Raw genomic sequence first — 19,850 nt, forward strand, 5'->3', positions numbered from 1 at the left:
AAGCATATATAATAATTCCCAGCTGAAATATTTACATATCTTGATTACTGAATTCGGGCTGTTTTTTCAAATGAGATTCTGAACATGTAGGCAAGGGTTTGTGCACATGCAAATGGAATTATGTGTCAATACAGTGTGCTTGTTATGTCAATATCTTTCTAGTAATTCCATCAACAGCAGCAAGCTAGGAATAGAAAAAACCAGCTATATAATGGATGAGAAAAGGAAAGCGGAAGGCAGTACGTGCCACTGCTCGACAAATCGCACATTCCATTATATCTCAACACTAGATCTAATTTGCTGTGCCGCACGTGTCTTTAACAGTTTTAAATTACTTGGGTTCGATAGAATAAGATTGCTGGTAGAATCTTTGGCACCCAGTGTTTGCACTGCAATGCTGTAAAATAGAGTCATTTCAATGGATCTGAAGGCATGCAAGGAATATTTGCACAGCTTCATTATTTGCTGTGTTCATCTTTTATTCACATGTAATTTCCCAGTTAACAGGAAGAGAAATAGGCTTTCCACAGAATGTCATCAGCTGTCATTGGAGTCCTTGACCTGTGATACAGAGACAGCTGGTTGAGCATAGATCGTTTAATGAAAACAAGTGGCGAATTCAAGAATCAGAACCAATTTTCTCCCATTCTAATCTTGTGAACAATGACTTTGTTCTTTAAAATGCATCTGAACTGACTCCCTTGGCATGTTCCATTGATTTTTATTAACCTAGGCACATTGTCATCTGAAAGGAAAAACTCAAAACACATTTACCATATAACCCATATCTGCAAAGTTGTCCGTAAGTATTTGGGATCCATTAAGTCTTTGAACTGACCTCTTCTTTCCTGGAAATAATTTTTTAAAGTCACAAACATATATACAGCATGTTAGGAATATAACACTGAAACATTGGCCCTTTCTGCACGGGGCCAAAAACAGTGGCCCGGGGACGGAAAAACACCTGTACCTGCAGCAGCGCTGTCCTGTGCGGGCCCAAGTGGTGTGAAGGCGCCGCTTTCCACCTCCCTCCCCAAGGGAGGTTTTTGGAAAGCGCCGCCTTCCCATCGGCATGGTGCAAACAGCACTGCGCCGAAGACGCCGCTTTTCCATCCCCCCCCCCCACTCACCTCATCCTCCAACGTCGGTCTGGAGGGCTGCTGAGACCCGCCCACGCTGCCCTCTGACCCCTGGAGGTCGGAGGGCAGCATGAGCGGGTCCCTGCAGCCCTCCAGACCAATGCTGGAGGACGAGGTGAGTGGGGAGGGACACAGAAGAGGCAGCTCTGTGCGGAGCCGCCTCTTCTTCACCAACCTCTGCGGGGGCCGTTCGCACGCTCTCGTGCGAACAGCCCCCTTCCCTCCACTGGCATAATTTCTGCCAGTGCAGAGGCGCCCTTTCTGCTGTGCGGAAAGGGCCTTAGAGATGCTTTTTCTTTAGTACAATTGCTTGAAAACAATTTCAGGACTATAATTTAGTGAGTCAAGCAGGTGATGGAAAGATGGGACTGTCAGTGACAATTCACCAAGCTGTATCCTCTAGGTATGGAGGTTCCCAAACAGTACTGGGTGTTGGGAGCAAACAATAGAAGGCACAGTGTAGTATTTTAAAATATTATGTTCATATGTACTGGGACCCCACAACTATGCATAGATCCTCCCAATGTGAATAGTCACCATGTTGTTTGAATAGCTGCCATGCATGAATTTTGCAAGCACGTCAGGCTTTGGTATGCATAAATCTACCACTGGCCATACCAGGGTCCTGGTCTGTGTGTACCAAAGCTAAACATATATGCACCTCACCTCTGTCTAGACAACATGATCGATATGTGATGCCACAGTCATGTGTTAGTTTCAAGCATAGCTGAGCTCAATCAATCTGAAAGCTGGTTCTGGTGGGTTTTCCAGGCTGTGTGGCCCGGAAACTTCCCTCTGTGATACACCTCTGAAGATGCCAGCCACAGATGCAGGCGAAACGTTAGGAACAAGAGATCCACCAGACCACGGCCACACAGCCCGGAAAACCCACCAGAACCAGTTGAATCCGGCCGTGAAAGCCTTCGACAATACAAATCTGAAAGCTGTTTAAACTGCCATCATCACTTTGGATGCTGCATGGAAACTGAGCACCAGCATGATCCAGTCACAGTTCAGCATTTTCCAGGAGCTGGTTCATGTGTTAAGGGAAAGATGTTGCTTCTCCGTGTCATTTTTTTCCTTTCGCTCTTCCTTTGTATCCTTTCCCCGCCATCCAGTGATGTGAGATGGGGGCAGGACAGGTGAGTGAATGCACATCACAATACCTGTTGTTTTCCTCAACATATTACAAAGGAAAGGAAGATAGACCAAGAAGCTGCCTGATTCTCATAATCTCTACTTGGTCCCTCCCTTTCACTCATTTTAGGGGACGCATTAAGCAAACACCTAAATTACTCTAGTTTTAGCAAATGAAAGCGCTACAAAAGATTCTTAAGTGGAAGGACATGTAAGGCAACCAAGATCAAATTAATTCACACCATTGTGTTCCCTAGTACTGTGTATGGCTATGAAAGTTGGGCAATGAAGAAAGCTGATAGGAAGAAAGCAGATCTCTTTGAAATGTGCTGTTGGAGGAGCGTGTTACGGATACCATGGATACCACGGATCCTGGTTCAAATCCACACTATGCCATGGAAGCTCCTTGGGTGACTTGGGAGTAATCATTTTATTTTGGTCACCCTACTTTACTTGGCCCTTATGAGAATAAAATGGAGGAGGAGAGAATGATTTAATAAGCTGCTCTGGGAAAGAAAAAGGGATATAAATATATAAATTCCTTATTTAGTCTTTTTCCCGATAACTACCACCCCCTTGGATCATGTGACTTACTAATGAATATTTATTTCATCTCAAGGTCAGACACCTACTATAATAATATTATTCTGAATCTTACTTCAACAGGTTCCACCAACTTTCCTTCTGGCATAACAGAACGGTTCATCTTAGCTATCCACTGCAGAGTTGCAAGAGCAGCTTTGTCATTTCCGCTAGAAACATTGTAACGAGCAGATTCAGGAATGAACTACAAAATACAAATGAGTTAGATCAGGGGTCAGCAACCTTTAACACCCAAAGAGCCATTTGGATCCGTTTTCCACGGAAAATAAAACACTTGGAGACGCAAATACTTTTTGACATTTAAAATTAAAATAACACTGTATATATTGTTTTTTTTACCTTTACGCTTTGTATAACCAATTATAGTGTGTTGCTTATGAAATCCATGAAGTGCTACAGATGCGCGAAACAGGCGGTGCAAAAGAGACCCCTTTTATAACAGATGGCTCAGTAGCGGCAACTACATACCTGCTGTCACTTCCACTGTTCCTCTCAATTGGCCCTGACCAAGCCAGCTTCACCAGTCTTCTCCGCCCGTATCAGACTAACCCTTAACAAGCATAAAGCCCCACCCCATTCCGCCTCAATCGCCACCTTCACTTGTTGGGGGAAAATGTGCCACGGGGGCTTTTTGGAACAGGCATGAGCTCCTCCTATGCCTCCTATAAGCTCTACTGGGCTCGCTTTCCCTCCCACCCTCGATCTATTATAACATTATAACATCATGATGTTATGTTATGATGACTGTTGCTTCCGTTATATAATATTATGAAATGATGTGATGTTATGACATTATAAGAGAAGCATCAACATTATAACATCATAACATCCCATCATGATGTTATAACGTCATGATGTTTTAATGTCATGATGATGTTATAACATCATGACGTTATAACACCATGATGTTATAATATCATCATGACATTATGACATCATGACATTATAACAACATGATGGTATAAGAACATAAGAACATAAGAACATAAGAACAAGCCAGCTGGATCAGACCAAAGTCCATCTAGTCCAGCTCTCTGCTACTCGCAGTGGCCCACCAGGTGCCTTTGGGAGCTCACATGTAGGATGTGAACGCAATGGCCTTCTGCGGCTGTTGCTCCCGATCACCTGGTCTGTTAAGGCATTTGCAATCTCAGATCAAAGAGGATCAAGATTGGTAGCCATAAATCGACTTCTCCATAAATCTGTCCAAGCCCCTTTTAAAGCTATCCAGGTTAGTGGCCATCACCACCGCCTGTGGCAGCATATTCCAAACACCAATCACACGTTGCGTGAAGAAGTGTTTCCTTTTATTAGTCCTAATTCTTCCCCCCAGCATTTTCAATGAATGCCCCCTGGTTCTAGTATTGTGAGAAAGAGAGAAAAATTTCTCTCTGTCAACATTTTCTACCCCATGCATAATTTTGTAGACTTCAATCATATCCCCCCTCAGCCTATTATAGATCATCATGATGTTATAATGTCAGGATGATGTTATAACATCATGACATTATAACATCATGACGTTATAACATCCTGACGTTATAACATCATCATGATGTTAAAACATCATGACGTTATAACACCATGATGTTATAATATCATCATGACGTTATAACATCATCATGACATTATAACATCATGATGTTACATTATGATTATTGTTGCTTCCGTTATATGATGTTATGAAATGATGTGCTGTTATGACGTTGTAAGAGAAGCATCGACATTATAACGTCATAACCTCACATCATGATGTTATGTTATGATTATTGTTGCTTCTGAATGAGCTGGCCCATTTCCAGTTTTGTCATGCATTCTTAAATACCAAAGTTGAGTGAAGTCAGAAGGAAAGCTTTGGCATTAGCAGAATGGGTTCGTAACACCTACAATCCAATAACTACAATGGATAGAATTTTATGTGTGTACTCACTCACTCGCTCGCTCGCTCACTCACTCATTTGCTCATTCATTCATTGTATACACCACCCTTCCCCTTGTGGGCTCAGGGCATCTTTCCACATTTTTTAAAAAATCAAACATAAAACCATAAATAACAATTAAAACCCAGATAGTGAATAAAATAAGTTTGTATTAAAATAACCCTGTCAGTATAAACAATAGAAGGGAGGAGAAGAGCGAGGCTATTTGAATGGTACAACGTGGCTGCCTCAACCATAAGCTTGGTAGAACAGCTCTGTCTTACAGGCCCTGTGGAACTTCATCAAGTCCTGCAGGGCCCAGGTCACACTAGACAGAGTGTTCTATCAGGTAGGGTTGTGTGAGAGAAATCTAGCTCATAATAAAATAGTTACTTAATTTGAGAAGTGTAATCTATATTACGCACCCTATATTATACAACCCTATATTGCACTGTAAACAACCAGTGTAATCTATGTTAAAATAACTGTGTACATGCACTATTAATTCAGTAGTAACTATTTCTAACCTTAAATGCTAAAAGTAGAACAATGCCTGGGAGAGAGGCCATTCTTATCAACCATCGCCACCCGAGGGTTGGGTTAACTACTGACGCCAGTCCAATAATTAACAGGGAGCCTGTCAACCAAAATACCTGTCAAATAAAAAATAGGAGGTTACAACACGAGGTGATGGGTTTTCCCCACTTCCTATTTGTTTTAGCAACATCAGCATTCATGTCTTTCCTCCTTGGGCTTTTGCTGATGCATAAATATTAAGAAAAGAGATTTTGCTATCAGCGCCAATACAGATTTTGTTAAAGTAAGCAATGCGTTCTTCAGCTCAGCTATGGAAGGTTGAATGTCAGCTGCCAATCACCTGCAGAGCGTAACACAAGGGATATCCAATTATTGGGAAATAAATTTCTTCAACATGTAGCAATGCACACACTGAATGTTGCGAAGCATATCATTACTGATAAGGCTACTTCCCTGGCTGAAGTATGTATTTATACAATTCTGGAACATATTGAGGTCTTTAATTTTACTTATATTTTTCTATCCCATCTCATCTGTTTTCCTCAAGGCATCTTTCAGACAATACAAAACACATGCTAAAAACTAACACTAAAATTGGGGAGAGAAAGAATACATCCACAATTTTTAGCTCGGGATTCAAAGTAGTACGTTAATGAGGGGGGGGGGGGCAAGCACCCACTAGTGAAAGGTGCCCAGCCAAGCATCTTCCTATAATGGGCACAGCTATTTCTGAGTGGGAGCTCCTTGTATATCCAAAGATGATGTCCCCTGAGCTCTTCCAAGACGCCTCCTGCTCCAATAAGTTGGAGGAAAGCCACAATTGGTTTCTTTCTTTTAGAGAGGAGGCTTTTGAGGAACAAAGCAAGTAGCAATGGGAAATATATTGTTGGCATCATGTCACCCAATACCATGTAGGGACATCTGGTGTAAATGGTGGAATCCCAGGAACAATTAAAAAACAACAACACAGAAGAAGAAGAAGAAGAAGAAGAAGAAGAAGAAGAAGAAGAAGAAGAAGAAGAAGAAGAAGAAGAAGAAGAAGAAGAAGAAGAAGAAGAAGAAGAGGAGGAGGAGGAGGAGGAGGAGGAGGAGGAGTTTGGATTCATATCCCTCCTTTCTCTCCTGCAGGAGACTCAAAGGGGCTTACAATCTCCTTGCCCTTCCCCCCTCACAACAAACACCCTGTGAGGTGGGTGGGGCTGAGAGAGCTCCGAAAAGCTGTGACTAGCCTAAGGTCACCCAGCTGGCGTGTGTGGGAATGTACAGGCTAATCTGAATTCCCCAGATAAGCCTCCACAACTCAAGCGGCAGAGCTGGGAATCAAACCCGGTTCCTCCAGATTAGATACACAAGCTCTTAACCTCCTACGCCAAAGAGGCAATAGAGTGCCTTGTTTGTTTCTCAAGATGCAATTCTGAAGCAGCAGATAGGGCTTACCTGTGCTAATGGCAACATATACCCACGATACTTGGTAGGCAAGAATTCAGTTTTTATTATAAGCCTGAAAAAAAGCAGGATAAAGTGGAACGGATAAGAAGAAATAAAGAAATGTTCAACATTCCAACTCATCAAGCGATTTCTATATGTGGTTCCGGTTGACTCACGTTATATTCTAGAAACTGAAAGTGACTGTGTTGCCTTCAGCAAACTCAGCAGGCAATACTGCTCATCAGTATCCATTAATATGATTATATTCAACGTTTTAAGGAAGAATAGTGTATACACTTGCTTGTAAACTCTGCTATCCATGCCCCCAGCCACACACCCTGCCCAGCATCATCAGCGAAAGGGCAGCATCCATGAGTGCCAGTGGTGAGAGCTCATGAGGGTGTGGGGGGAGAATGCACAGGTGTACGGGTCAATGGATGGGGAGGCAGGCATGGGGCATAGTCAGGGGCAGAGCGAGGGGGAACTGCACCCGGGGCATGTGTGCGTCCTGTGCCCCTGCCATGCACCCGCCCACCCCCGCCCCATAACACCCCCACCATGCCTCCTTAACCCCCCCCCCGAACTCCCCCCGAACGGTCCTGGAATGCTCCCACAGGGGTGCGCCCGGTGTGTCATGCACCCCCCGCCCTGCCCCCTTGGTGCTATGCTACTGGGCATGGTTGTAGACAGGGGAGAGGAGTGGGGCCCTTGGCCCACTCTGCTCAGAGTTCCTTGAAATCTGGAGTGAGCAGTTTGTAAATAATCTCCAGCAGCCCTACACTGCACATATTTCCATAATCTACACAAACTTTTAAAAACAGTTTCTGCATTCCCTCCCCCCACATTATGTTCTGAAAATGCTTTATTTCCAGGCTGGAAACATTTTATCTGAAAATCCTTTTACAATTCTTTTGTGTGAAACATTTTCAAAAGTCTTCCCTTGTTGTGCGAGCATAGTTAAAATGTTTTATCTTTCCCACTGTTTTTTCCACATCTCTGGGCCATCCCTGAACTTATCATGTCCATGAGCTCACTCCATTCCCTTGACTCTATTTTTGTCCATTCTGTGGGTTTTTTAAATTTTTGGTTAAATCTTCAAAGCATCAATTACATACAGCAACAGAGAATCCATGCATTGTCTTGAAAATATCAATTCTTCGAATACCCAAAAAAGAGAGAAAAAAACCATGAAAAATTTCAATGGAATGAGTGCAAACTAACAGGAAAGACTGAAAACGTTCTGTAAACATTTTAAGTGACTTGTCTGGAAAGACCTTACGATAGTGGACAGATTTCCATCTGATAGAAAGGAGTGAACCATTCTTGCCAGTGGAAGGCACTGTGGGTCTATATCACAATCTGAGCTTCCAAAACTACTGCAGATCTTGAATCACCCCAAAGACATAAGACAGTGTGGTGACAGAGAATGTCTATAAATATGGTTAACCTGTTCTCTGTGTGTGGCATTCTTGATTTATATCTGCTGAAGTTTGGACTGAGAGATTTGTTTGCAATACATTACCCTTGAGCATGACCCGACACACCACATCCTACCATGGTCCGGAGGAAAACAAACCAGATGTATGAAGGGGAGAATGATGTCAGCAAAGAGAAATACGCTCCCCAGATGAAAGAGATAAATAAAATCTGGAACAGAGATATGGAAAGGAACATTAAGTGCGTTAAACAGAAGACAGTAAGCGGACTCCAAAAGAAAAAAAGTGCAAGTTGCTTAAAAAACCTAAATGGCATTGACTCAGTTCGTCCATGTTTACGGTTCCCATTTTAAACCTATAATTTCACAGCAGCTATTTAAAAATTGATGATCGTAGCAAGGCAATATACTGCGTGCAGGGAGACAGTGCTGTGGCTGAGCAATAGAGCGTCTGCTTCGCGTGGAGAAGGTTCCGGTTTCGATCTCTGGCATTCCCAGTTAAAAGAATCAAGTCATAGGTGAGTTGGAAGACCTTGAGTAAAGACCCTGAAGTTTCATTACCAGCCAGAGTAAAGATAATACTGACCATGATAAATCAATGATCTGACTTAGTAAAAGGTTGCTTCCGATGTTAAGAGCTAAAATTCTTATATGAGGGTCCACTAGACTTGAGCCTACTTCAAAGAAAAACAAAAGTGGACAATGACTGGATTCTCACAAGCTGGCACAGGAAAGATGAATTTCTAGCTTCTGATGTAGTGATTTTCCAACTTCATAGCTGGGACCCAGCTCTTTAATTCCATCTCAGGAGAACCACTCCAATCCAGATGACGGGGGAATTTTGTGGCAGCCAGGGATGGTGCAGCAAAAATGCCACCACGCCACCTCCAAAGGGGATTTGGGTGGCACAGAAAGGAGGGAAATTGAAAAACCCTCCTGCTGCCTGAATTGTCCCATAGGTTAAACAGGCTTACGCCACTCTTTTCATTGGCTTCAGTCTGTTGCAGTGGAAGGGGGCATTCCCAGGCTGGAAGCCCTGTGGAAGCTGGAGCTCAGTGGAGTCCAGTGGAATTCAGCCCTACCCCCAAAAAACACCTCTAAGCTGTCCCCACACTGTGCCAGCATGCTCTCAGGTCCTGGGGAGTGGGCACTTCTGGGTTTGGGCATCATGGAGCTGTGTGATGACTGTACACCAGCATCTTTGCTGTCTCTGCTGGCTTAGGTGCCCCTTACACTGGTGGGGTGGGCAAATGCACCAGCAAAAGCCTTGCTGCTCCCAAAAGCCATTTCACACACACACACCCCTCTGGATCGGGCCCTTAATCTGCTAAATTTCAAAATGTCAGGATATCATTTTGGGAGCATGACCAAATGGCAACCTAATATATTCCCTTTAATGACACTTACTTTCCAGCGGCCATAACGATCAGCTAAAACTCCAAAGATTACACTGGCTATCATGTAGCCAAAAAAGACCATCTGAAAAGGAATGGAACACAAGTATAATTGTTTTCCATTGAGTAATAGCCCTAAAACTAATTAAAGGCTGAATAATCCTACAAAATATGGATTAAAAAGAAAAACACTTTCAAGTTGCTTCTAGGATAACTAGAAGCCTGCTGAACTTTTAGTTGTATAGAAAGATAAAATATTAAAATCAATATTTTTCACCCTTTTGGCAGATTGTTTCCAAGAGTTCAGATCTCTACACCACATGGAAAGCTTGAGGACCCAAGCGCCATGCGACTGCCATGAAGTAATCACCACACAAGATGGATGTGGTAAAACTACAAAGAAGCAACCATATTGTCACATAATAATGTGAGAATCAGGCCAGAAATGATCTTTTGGAAAATCAAACTACTTTAGACGGGGGGAAATATAAATCATACAAAAGCAAACATTTTAGCTGGACCGACAAAAATTAACAAGGACCCTTCAAAGAATTGATGTTGTGTTCATGTTCTTTCCCCAGCTGTATCAGTCCAGAAGCAGACAAGGGAAGCTGTACTTACCGTTGTCACTAATGCCACCTGCCAATTTCCAAGTTGCCATTCGCAACGGATAACTGGACCTACAACAGCGATAAGCATAATCTCCATGGCTTCTGCCACCTTCAGGAATTAACACATGTCCTTCATTAGCACAACTGCAAAAACAGCACATAAAGCAATTGTGCTTGCTGAGAGAAAAAAATCCTTTCCCCAAAGATTCAAATGAACCAATGTAGTAAATTAACTTCAATTTCTCCAACATTCAAAGGCCATTATATCTGTTTTTTAAATTTTTTTATAGATAGAAAGTAACAAAACTGAAAAAGAAATCTGAATCAAGCCATAGTCACGATTAGTTCCAAAGACTAAGAGACAAAACTAAATTCTACATATAATATTATATAAAAATCAAAGACAAGTACCAATTATTAATGATGACTATTCTTAATATAAATTCTAATAATCCAAAGTATATAAAAAGTATATAAAAACACTGACAAATGCCTTTTATTATAACTTTCTAAACTTTTTCACATAATAAAAGTATCTCACATAATTAGTTTCTCACATAATAAATGCAATATCCTTTCACTTGTCACCACAATTCTTTCTTTCTTTCTTTCTTTTTTTTGAATAGTATAAGTAATACGCTTCCCATTTAGCTTGAAATTCTTTGGTCATTTATGCACCAAGTTTCTTAGTTTTGGAACTGTTGCAAATTTAGCTAATTTATTTCCTAATTGTCTTGGCTTGGACTTTCTTCTGCCTTCCATTTTGTTGCAAGTATTATTCTGTCCACTGTTATCAAATATTGAAACTGTTCTTGTAAAATGCTTGGAATATTTTTGACAATATGCCTAAAAACATAGTCATATGTTTCTGCATGAATTTCTTTATGCAGTTATCTATTGCAGACTTTATACACATTGAGGCTAGGGATTTCTATTGTATTTTAATCTCATTTAAATATGTTTTAGTTCTGATGTAATTCTTGTATTTTATGTTCATATTTTCTTCCCCTAATTGTAATGGCCTTTGGTCATACACAGTAAACCTTTGTCTCTATACACCTCAAAATCAATGCATATAGTGGGGAAGCAGGTATGAGCATGTATCACTTCCGCTCATCTTCACGCAGTTGCTGATTCTTGAGCCCAAAGTGTACCCCTCCGTGTTTGGGAGCCAGGATTCCTGAACATGGGGATTGAGTCTATGTGCACACGCTTCTCTGTTCTTATGAGTCACCGATCATGCATAGGCAGAAGGGCAGGGTCAGTAGACTTGTGCCTACACTCTCTCTACATGCATTGCTTTCAGCATACATTGGCCAATTGTGGATGGAACATTTCCTTGCCTTAAACGGAATTTCCCATAAGGTTATATTTTTAATTCTGTAACTGACCTGATCTATTATCCAGGTTAGATTTTCAATTACTCGACTGTTCTGAAGTGATATTACTTCTTTAAGGAGTGTTTTCCCCCCACTATGTAGGGAAAGCAAAGTGGAATGTGTTGTGCCAAGCCTTCTTCAGATTTTTTTTCTTCCCTTCCAGCCTTTCCCCCTCCCACAAAGAAGCTGTTCCCCCTTTTGCCCTCCCACTCCTCTCCCATTTTGCTGCCCAGTCCCTTCCCTGTTGCCATTCCCCTGCAACCTCAATTTTGCTGCCAATCCCAATTTGCAGAGAATCTGATAGACTGCTGGGTGAATGTGAAATGTACTAGGCTTGGTTGACCCGGGAGGTGGAGGCTGTCCAACTCTTCCCCATTCAAGTTTGATGTAGGCACATACATGTCTCTCATGTATCACTGCAGCAGTGGTGTAGGAGGTTAAGAGCTCATGTATCTAATCTGGAGGAACCGGGTTTGATTCCCAGCTCTGCCGCCTGAGCTGTGGAGGCTTATCTGGGGAATTCAGATTAGCCTGTACACTCCCACACACGCCAGCTAGGTGACCTTGGGCTAGTCACAGCTTCTCGGAGCTCTCTCAGCCCCACCCAACCTCACAGGGTGTTTGTTGTGAGGGGGGAAGGGCAAGGAGATTGTAAACCCCTCTGAGTCTCCTGCAGGAGAGAAAGAGGGGATATAAATCCAAACTCTTCTCTTCTTCATTTTTTTTCCTATTTCCTGAACGACTATCCAGAGACCTTGCAGGGGCCTCAGAGTGGGCCAGCCAATGCCAGTCAATGTCCTGCATTCCACGACACCCCCCGGGGTGGGTCTTTCACAGAAATATTGAAATCAGCCAGTTGATACTTAGTGCCATTGCCTTAACGTGCAACAAGACACATGTTTCATTCGAAAATTTTAAAAAGGTACGTTAAAATTCTGGAATGCTGTCATATGGCAAATCAGAGGTGTGTTTGAAACCATATCAGAGGTACATTTGGAACCATACGTCGTGTCCCCCTTCCCCCCCCCACACAAATCAAAGGTATGTTTGGAACCATATGTCATGTATCCCGCACACACAGAGACAAACAGGAGCAAGCAGAGCAGGCAGTCCCATTAGAAAGAGGCATGTTAACAAATCATGTACTATGATTGCATGTGGGCAATATTTTCCATTGCATCTTTTCTCACCACTGCTACCTGGGTTTCAATCACAGGGGATGTATGGATTTATCATCCTCTCAGTCTATGGAGGAGGAGGAGAAGTAATATATAACAGTTGGATTGAAGCACGAAAAGGACACCGTTGGGGGGGAATTGAAGAGGGTGCATGCACGTACAGGTAACTGTGAGAATTCCACCTGCTGGGATTTGCGATTGACCTTTCCATGCTAATTTACTAAAAAGGGGGAACTTCCCCATGCTGCTTGTCACCGGGGAGGGACAGCGCAAATCTTAGACAGGAAAAGGTGAATTCTCCACAAATGTGCAAATCCTGGCCCACAGCAGAACTAAAAAAAAAAACAGTGGGGAGACATGGCAGTGCACAACAGAAGAAAAATGCTGTACAGGAAATGAAAGCAAATGGACTGATTCTAAAATGCAGCGTATATCATAAGTGCCGTAATGTCACCAGTAGAAAGCTAGTAGCACTTTGATGTGTGTGTATACTGACTCTTACGATGGTTATTTTCAAAGTCAGATTATATACATCTTTGAGTCAAAACTTACTCCAGTACTGCCCATGATCAGGAAAAGCGCAATATGGAACCTTCCAAACCCAATTGTTTCCACAGCTTCTTCCACAGTAAACGTCTTTTGCTCTAAAACATTGAGAAAGAGGACAGTATCAGTAGAATGATCACCAACAGAGAACAATCACATTGTGGAATGAAATGAAACCTTTAATGGCATATCAGTTATACAATAGAAGTTAAGTTAATTTAAAATCTATTTGGACGTACAACGTATAAAAGCTAAAATAAGTAAAAGAATATCAAGCCATTGAGTTAAAATTGCGTCTAATAAATATTTGGGAACGTTCGGTAATGACAGCACACAGAAATCTGGCAGTTGGATCAAGAATGGCAGCTGAATTGCTGTCTAGCAGAAACAGAGTTTGGGCAAGATCTACAGTGTTGCCGAATCCAGCCATAAGAGGGATGAGTAGTTTTTCCCGCTCAGATTCATATAGGGGACAGTGATGGAGAACATGGTGAACAGTTTCCTCGAGGCCAAGATTACAGCTGCAAGTTCTGTCAGTAGATAAAAGATGGCGCTCTCTATTATATTGTCTAATAGAGGGAAAAACAATGCATCTGGCCAGGGTGATAGCACGTCTCAAGTTAGGATCATGTAGAAGATGTAAATAGTTGGCTGGGATGGAGAAACGAGGCAAAATATTCAGGTGAATTGGAGAACAGACTTTATTTGCTTGTGTCATCTATTTTTGAGACTCCTGTTTAAGGAGTCTTTGCTTTATAAGCTGGTATATCTCGTTGGCAGTCATAAGTAATACAGCATCCAATGACAGCGTCAGATCTTGCAATTTGGTATTTATATGAGCCCACCACTCCGTTAAATACAGGCAGGTGAGTGCGTTGGAGGTAAAGCTGGGCTGATCATTGGAAAAACATATGCGTAGCCAGAACCTGAAGGTGTGGCACCAGGCTTTGGTTTCCATCAAGTGCTGGCCAGCTTCCAATCACAGGACTGCATAGGGTACTAAGGGGGGGGGGGGGTTTCAGAAAATCTTATATAGGAACCTGAATTGAATTTGCTCTGCTTCGATGTTCCATGCTTGTATTCACAGTGGGCTACCATAAAGAAGTTGTTGGCACACTTTAGTATTGAAGATCTTTAAAGCGGCTGGGATATATCTATGGTCCTTATTGTGGAAGAATCTAATTATAGCGTTGCAGGAAATTTTACTCGCCGCTATCGCTTTGTTCCTATGTTGTGTCCAATCAGCTTTGTGATGATAATTAAAGCCTAGGTATTTGAAGGTCTTCACTTGCTCCAAGAAATTAAGGGGCCATCGCTTCTCGGCCTTTTGGCTAAGATCAAGTGTAGTGGTTCAACGTGAACTGTTGCAGGGGGGATGGGACCTTTCACAGGCTTGAAGTGTTCTGCCAAGTATCTTTTGATTATGGAAGCGAAGTCTCAAACAAATTTTCCCTGCTCAAATTTACTTTCAAACATTCATATTTTTATTGTTCTTTTAAAATTGATTTACATAATTTACAGCCCATCTTTCTTGCTGAGACTTAAACTGGATTACAAACTATTTTTTAAAAAGTCAATCTGATAACATATGACATCTAATAAACAGCGCACTTGGACTAATATTATGGAATCAGATGGATGGAATGAATTTAGGGCATTTATTTATTTATCTTTCCATTAAAATTCCATTTCTCAAATGTACAAAGTAGCCAACAAATTAAAACGTATACTCTTTACAATAAGAGCCTACCATATAACAAATCCAACAGCTGATATAATTAAAATGTCAACAAGTTCACAGCAAGTAACAGTCAGTCTGCTCATTTGGATCTTCAAATATACTTAAAAACAACAGTTTTATAAGGTCTTCCAAAGGAAAGAAGGGGGCAGTTGCCGCCGCCTCCAGCAGACATTCCAAAGGATTGTCCTAATAAGTCCCAAAGCATGTGTTACATGATCTGGCAAAGGACAGTCAACCTTGGCAGCTGGATGAAAGTGGAAAGAAATTTGTGGTCTGATCTAAGTTGGCAAGTGTGTCTTTCACAGAAGTATTGAAATCAACCAGTTGATATTTAGTGCCATTGCCTTAACGTGCAACAAGACACATGTTTAATTTGAAAAATTTAAAAAGATATGTTAAAATTCTGCAATGTTGTCAGATGTTGAATATGTATGAAATAGAATTCTGGCTTCAGAAAGAAGTACAGAAGACTCCATGCTATAAAGGAAGACAAAAGCAAAACCTAAATGATCCTGTGGCCATTGTAGGGGGGTGGGTGAAGCAATCAGTAGGTCAGGCATTCATTCATAATAACAATTCCCTGTCTGTGAGATGCACTCCACAAAGCCACCTGCCTCAAATGATCCCAGTTAGGAGAGGAATAAAACAAGGCTGTATCCTAGCACCCTAATTATTTAATGCTTACATAAATTCTATTGGACAGCATCTTTCCAACCCGAAATTCCACACACCCCCAAACATCCCCCCAAAATCAATTCCTACATTTTGATATGCTGAAAACACAGCTATCCTCTCATACACTGAAGTAAGGCTCAGAGGGGTTCTCTGCGCTTTTTACAATCAGCATCTCAAATACTGAAATACTTGTCTATTCTAAAAGGTCAAAGGAACACAGGTGGCAGATTGATAGTCATGAAATTTACCAAATTAAAGCATTTAGATACTTGGATGCTGTGTTCAAGTAATCTGGATTACAGTCAGCTCAGCTTTCGCGTGCAACTGATTTGGTTAAAAGAACGATAGCAGTTAACTTACTATTCTTTTTCACAAAAGGGGGGGTCCCATATATCACACGTATTGAAAGTACACAGGTGTGTGTATAATCACCAAAAATTAGAAGCAATTCAGGGTACATTTCTCAGAGCTGTCTTTGGAGAACCTTGCTGTATATCCAATGCCTCGGTTAGGTCAGAAGCAGGACTGACACCCCCCACCCCCCAAAAAAACACATGCCTGGTTTCAAGCCATATATTTCTGGCTCAAGCTAAAACTTTTCCCCTCTGGCTAAACTCAGGGCTGGAGCAAGGGGGAACTGCGCCCGGGGCAAGTGTGCACCCTGGGCCCCTGCCATGCCTCCACCCACCCCAGAATGTCTCCAGAACATCCCGGAATGCCCCTGCCATGCCCCTGCACCGGTGCACACCCGGTGCGTCACTCACTCTCCCCTGGTGCTACGCCACTGGCTTAACTCCATTATCTTTGCAAATAATTTCCATTGAAGATCGTCGAGAATAATAGAAAGAAAATTGCTTCATCTTGGAATGTCCGGAGTAACCTTATTGCATCTTGGGCATCAATGGGCCAGATTACTAATTTAAAAACTCCACCAAGTTATTTGTATACTCTGGAATAACCTAAACATCATAGAGCAGTTACCTTAACCCATTTCAATGCCCTTCCTTATGACTTTTGCCACTGTTCATGGCAGTCTTGAATTATAGAAACCATTGAACATGTATTCTTATTGTTTATATCAAGAAATTCAAACTCGATACTATACAATTTTGTCTAAATACACAGGCAGAATAAATCACTTTTATATCACCTTGCTTCCTGCTGACAACTCCAATGAAATGATCTTTAAGGTAGCAAGGTTCTTTGCTATGGCATGCACAATAAAGCAGAAAACTGTTTCAGTTTTAATGATCCAGTATTTTATTTTGTATTTTGAATACTGTATGCTATCTACACTGAGTACTGTTTAATGCAATCATTGCCGTGTTAGTTCTCTGATCTTGGATTGTAATAAACATTGAGTTTGAGTTAATTAGGTGCAGAAGGCAAGACAAGGCACAGTAGCCATCAGAACTTCAGGAGTGGGGAGCTTAGTGAAGGATTCCAGTGTTGTCACGAATGTGAGAATACAAGAAAAGAACAGCTAAATGAAGTGGTTACCTTTCTTCATCTCCTGCCCCTGGGTTCCCATTTCTTCAAGAGCAATGGCATTTGCTCCTTCTGTTTTCTTTTCAGTCATCTTCAGATCTATGAAAGTTCTCCAAGGATTCAACTGGAGAAGGACTCGTATTCACTTTGAAACAAAGATGGATGAAGACAGTAAACTAATATCAGCATATTCTGAGTCATAGATGGGGAAAGCAGATTGTAATGAGAGCTAGTGGAGTGGTTCAATGAATCTACAAAGACAACAGAGGCATGCAAGAATGGGAAACACTGACAAAAGTGAATAAATAGTAGAACTGTGGTGGTGATGGAAAGTACCCTCAAGTCACGATCAACCTAGGTGTCTCCATAGAGTTTTCAAGGCAAGAGATGTTCAGAAGTGGTTTGCCTTTGCCTGCCTCTGTGTAGCAACCCTGGTATGCCTTGCAGGTCTCCCATCCAATCACTAACTGGGGTTGACCCTGCTTAGCTTTCAGGATCTAATGAGATCAGACTAACCTGGCCCATCCAGGCCAGGAAAAGAACATTGACTGGGCAAATGCTGTTGGTGCGTGACTATACCTTCAAAGACCTCTTAATTGAGGAAAAGTGAGACCTCTGGCCAGTTACTATTCCTCTGCCTAACCTTGTTTACAGTGGACAAAAACAAGGGGCACCATATATGCTGCCTTGAACTTCTTGTAAGAAGAGTGGCATATAAATGTGGGGAACTGAATGGGGAAAATACATGGTGAGTATGAATGTTTCCATATTCATACCAACATAATGTCCTATGATTATCTTCATATGATGTTTAGATTGGGTATGGTTGTCTGGGGTCCTGTGATGGCAGTCTTTATCTTATATCTTGCAATGCTCAAAATGTGTGCATTATGAGCAGTGGCGTAGTGCCAACGGGGGGCACGCCCCAGGCGAAGCCGCAGAGGAGGCATGGCTGGGCTGAAGGGGCATTCCAGGATGGGGGCGGCCAGTACTGTGGCAGAGGCACAGAGCGCACGTGTGCCTCGCGCGCTGTTTCCCCTTGCTCCACCTCTGATTATGAGTAGACTGTGAAAAGTCCATGAAGTGCTATTTTAAATGCAAATAAAAAGTTTTCCTTTTCTTGGGCAAGAATAATAGGAAGGAACCAGTTATAAGTATATGCAGATTAGTTCATTTATAACAACAACAAAGCTTAAACGTCTAGACACTAAGATTCTTGAAGAAGTACAAGGACACAGAAGGAAATACTGAAAATTTCTCCTGCCCATCAAAATGTAACATGAGTTAATATTAGATCAAATCTTTTGTATGGAACAAAACCACTCTAGCAACTGACTTGCTTAGAGTCCTGTTGAATGCTTACCTTTTAATGATCAAAAGCTGGGTGAAAATCTTGCTGTCCTTTTTTTCTTCTTCTTTCTGAATGTGCAGTGATTTGTAATTTAGTACCTTTGCTTGAATGCTCTTTTGGGATGAATCCTCAGTGCATCAGTTTTCTTTAGACACTGATGCATGCACACCCTTTTTACTGAAAATCTTTTGCTTCAGAAATGAGTCCCTTGTTTTTCTGTTTTTGGAAAGCAGGTGACTGCACCTGCAGTATCTTAACAAGTACATAATCATAGGCTACATTATTGGATTATTCAACAAAACAAAACAAACAACACCACTTTCACTAAATATTGCACAATCTGCCACACCTCCTCCTTACAGGGGCAATGCAATGCAAGTGCTTATTGAAAGAAACCAAGGAAGGGAAAGTATCAGAATTGGGATCAGATGGTGAACCAAGTGGCTGACCAAATTGCTCTGGATAGCTGGGGGGAAAGGAGGTCTGGCACCCTATGCCAAGATTCAGGAAGACCAGGCAAGTCATCTGATGTCTGCTAACTGTGTCGGTCTGGATTGAAAAGGATAGGAGGAAAACAGAAAGCCCAAATAGGGAAAAAGTCTGGTTGGAACCACTGTGAAAACAGACTGATGATCCACAAACTGTTGGACCAGACAGCCTAGGAAGTTGGAGGTCATGGAGGGAGAAATGGCTTGTAGTTCATTGTTCAATCCAGGTAACAAATGCTAATAAAGTCTGCACCAAATGCAATGCAAGACTATGCTGCAAAGGCTAGTGAAACAGTCTAAGCAGCCTGTCTGTATAATCCATAGGTGTCTGCCAGGTTGTTGTCCTTGTTCTATAATAGTAGTTAGAGTAATTGACTAGTATCTGGGAGACTTAGGGTCAAATCTCCACTCTGCCATGAAAGAAGAAGAAGAGTTTGGATTTATATCCCCCCTTTCTCTCCTACAGGAGACTCAAAGGGGCTTACAATCTCCTTGCCCTTCCCCCCTCACAACAAACACCTGTGAGGTGGTGAGGCTGAGAGAGCTCCGGAAAGCTGTGACTAGCCCAAGGTCACCCAGCTGGCGTGTGTGGGAGTGCACAGGCTAATCTGAATTCCCCAGATAAGCCTCCACAGCTCAGGCGGCAGAATGGAGAATCAAACCCAATTCCTCCAGATTAGAATGCACCTGCTCTTAACCACTATGCCACTGCTGCCAGGTGCCCAGAGGCCAGTCACATACTCTCACCTAGCCTATCTCACAGGGTTGTTGTGAGGATAATATGAAGGGCAGGAGAATGAT

The 19,850-nt window shown here is 42.1% G+C and overlaps 1 protein-coding gene across 1 annotated transcript in view; it reads right to left on the bottom strand.

The window, feature by feature from the left end:
* The window catches only part of SVOPL (SVOP like), a 28,477-nt gene extending 9,712 nt beyond the window's left edge, over nucleotides 1-18,765 (bottom strand). Inside the window, exons 1-10 of the mRNA XM_048501024.1 lie at nucleotides 18,574-18,765; nucleotides 17,223-17,355; nucleotides 13,313-13,404; nucleotides 10,214-10,312; nucleotides 9,606-9,677; nucleotides 8,286-8,410; nucleotides 6,773-6,836; nucleotides 5,326-5,451; nucleotides 2,935-3,063; nucleotides 775-848 (exon numbers count right to left, since the gene is read on the bottom strand). Of these exons, the coding sequence (XP_048356981.1) occupies nucleotides 775-848; nucleotides 2,935-3,063; nucleotides 5,326-5,451; nucleotides 6,773-6,836; nucleotides 8,286-8,410; nucleotides 9,606-9,677; nucleotides 10,214-10,312; nucleotides 13,313-13,404; nucleotides 17,223-17,301 (860 nt within the window). The 5' untranslated portion in view covers nucleotides 17,302-17,355; nucleotides 18,574-18,765. The remainder of the gene's footprint in view (nucleotides 1-774; nucleotides 849-2,934; nucleotides 3,064-5,325; nucleotides 5,452-6,772; nucleotides 6,837-8,285; nucleotides 8,411-9,605; nucleotides 9,678-10,213; nucleotides 10,313-13,312; nucleotides 13,405-17,222; nucleotides 17,356-18,573) is intronic.
* Between the last annotated feature and the right edge of the window lie 1,085 nt (nucleotides 18,766-19,850).

This window comes from Sphaerodactylus townsendi, linkage group LG06, assembly GCF_021028975.2.
Source record: "Sphaerodactylus townsendi isolate TG3544 linkage group LG06, MPM_Stown_v2.3, whole genome shotgun sequence".
Classification (NCBI taxonomy): Eukaryota; Metazoa; Chordata; class Lepidosauria; order Squamata; family Sphaerodactylidae; genus Sphaerodactylus; species Sphaerodactylus townsendi.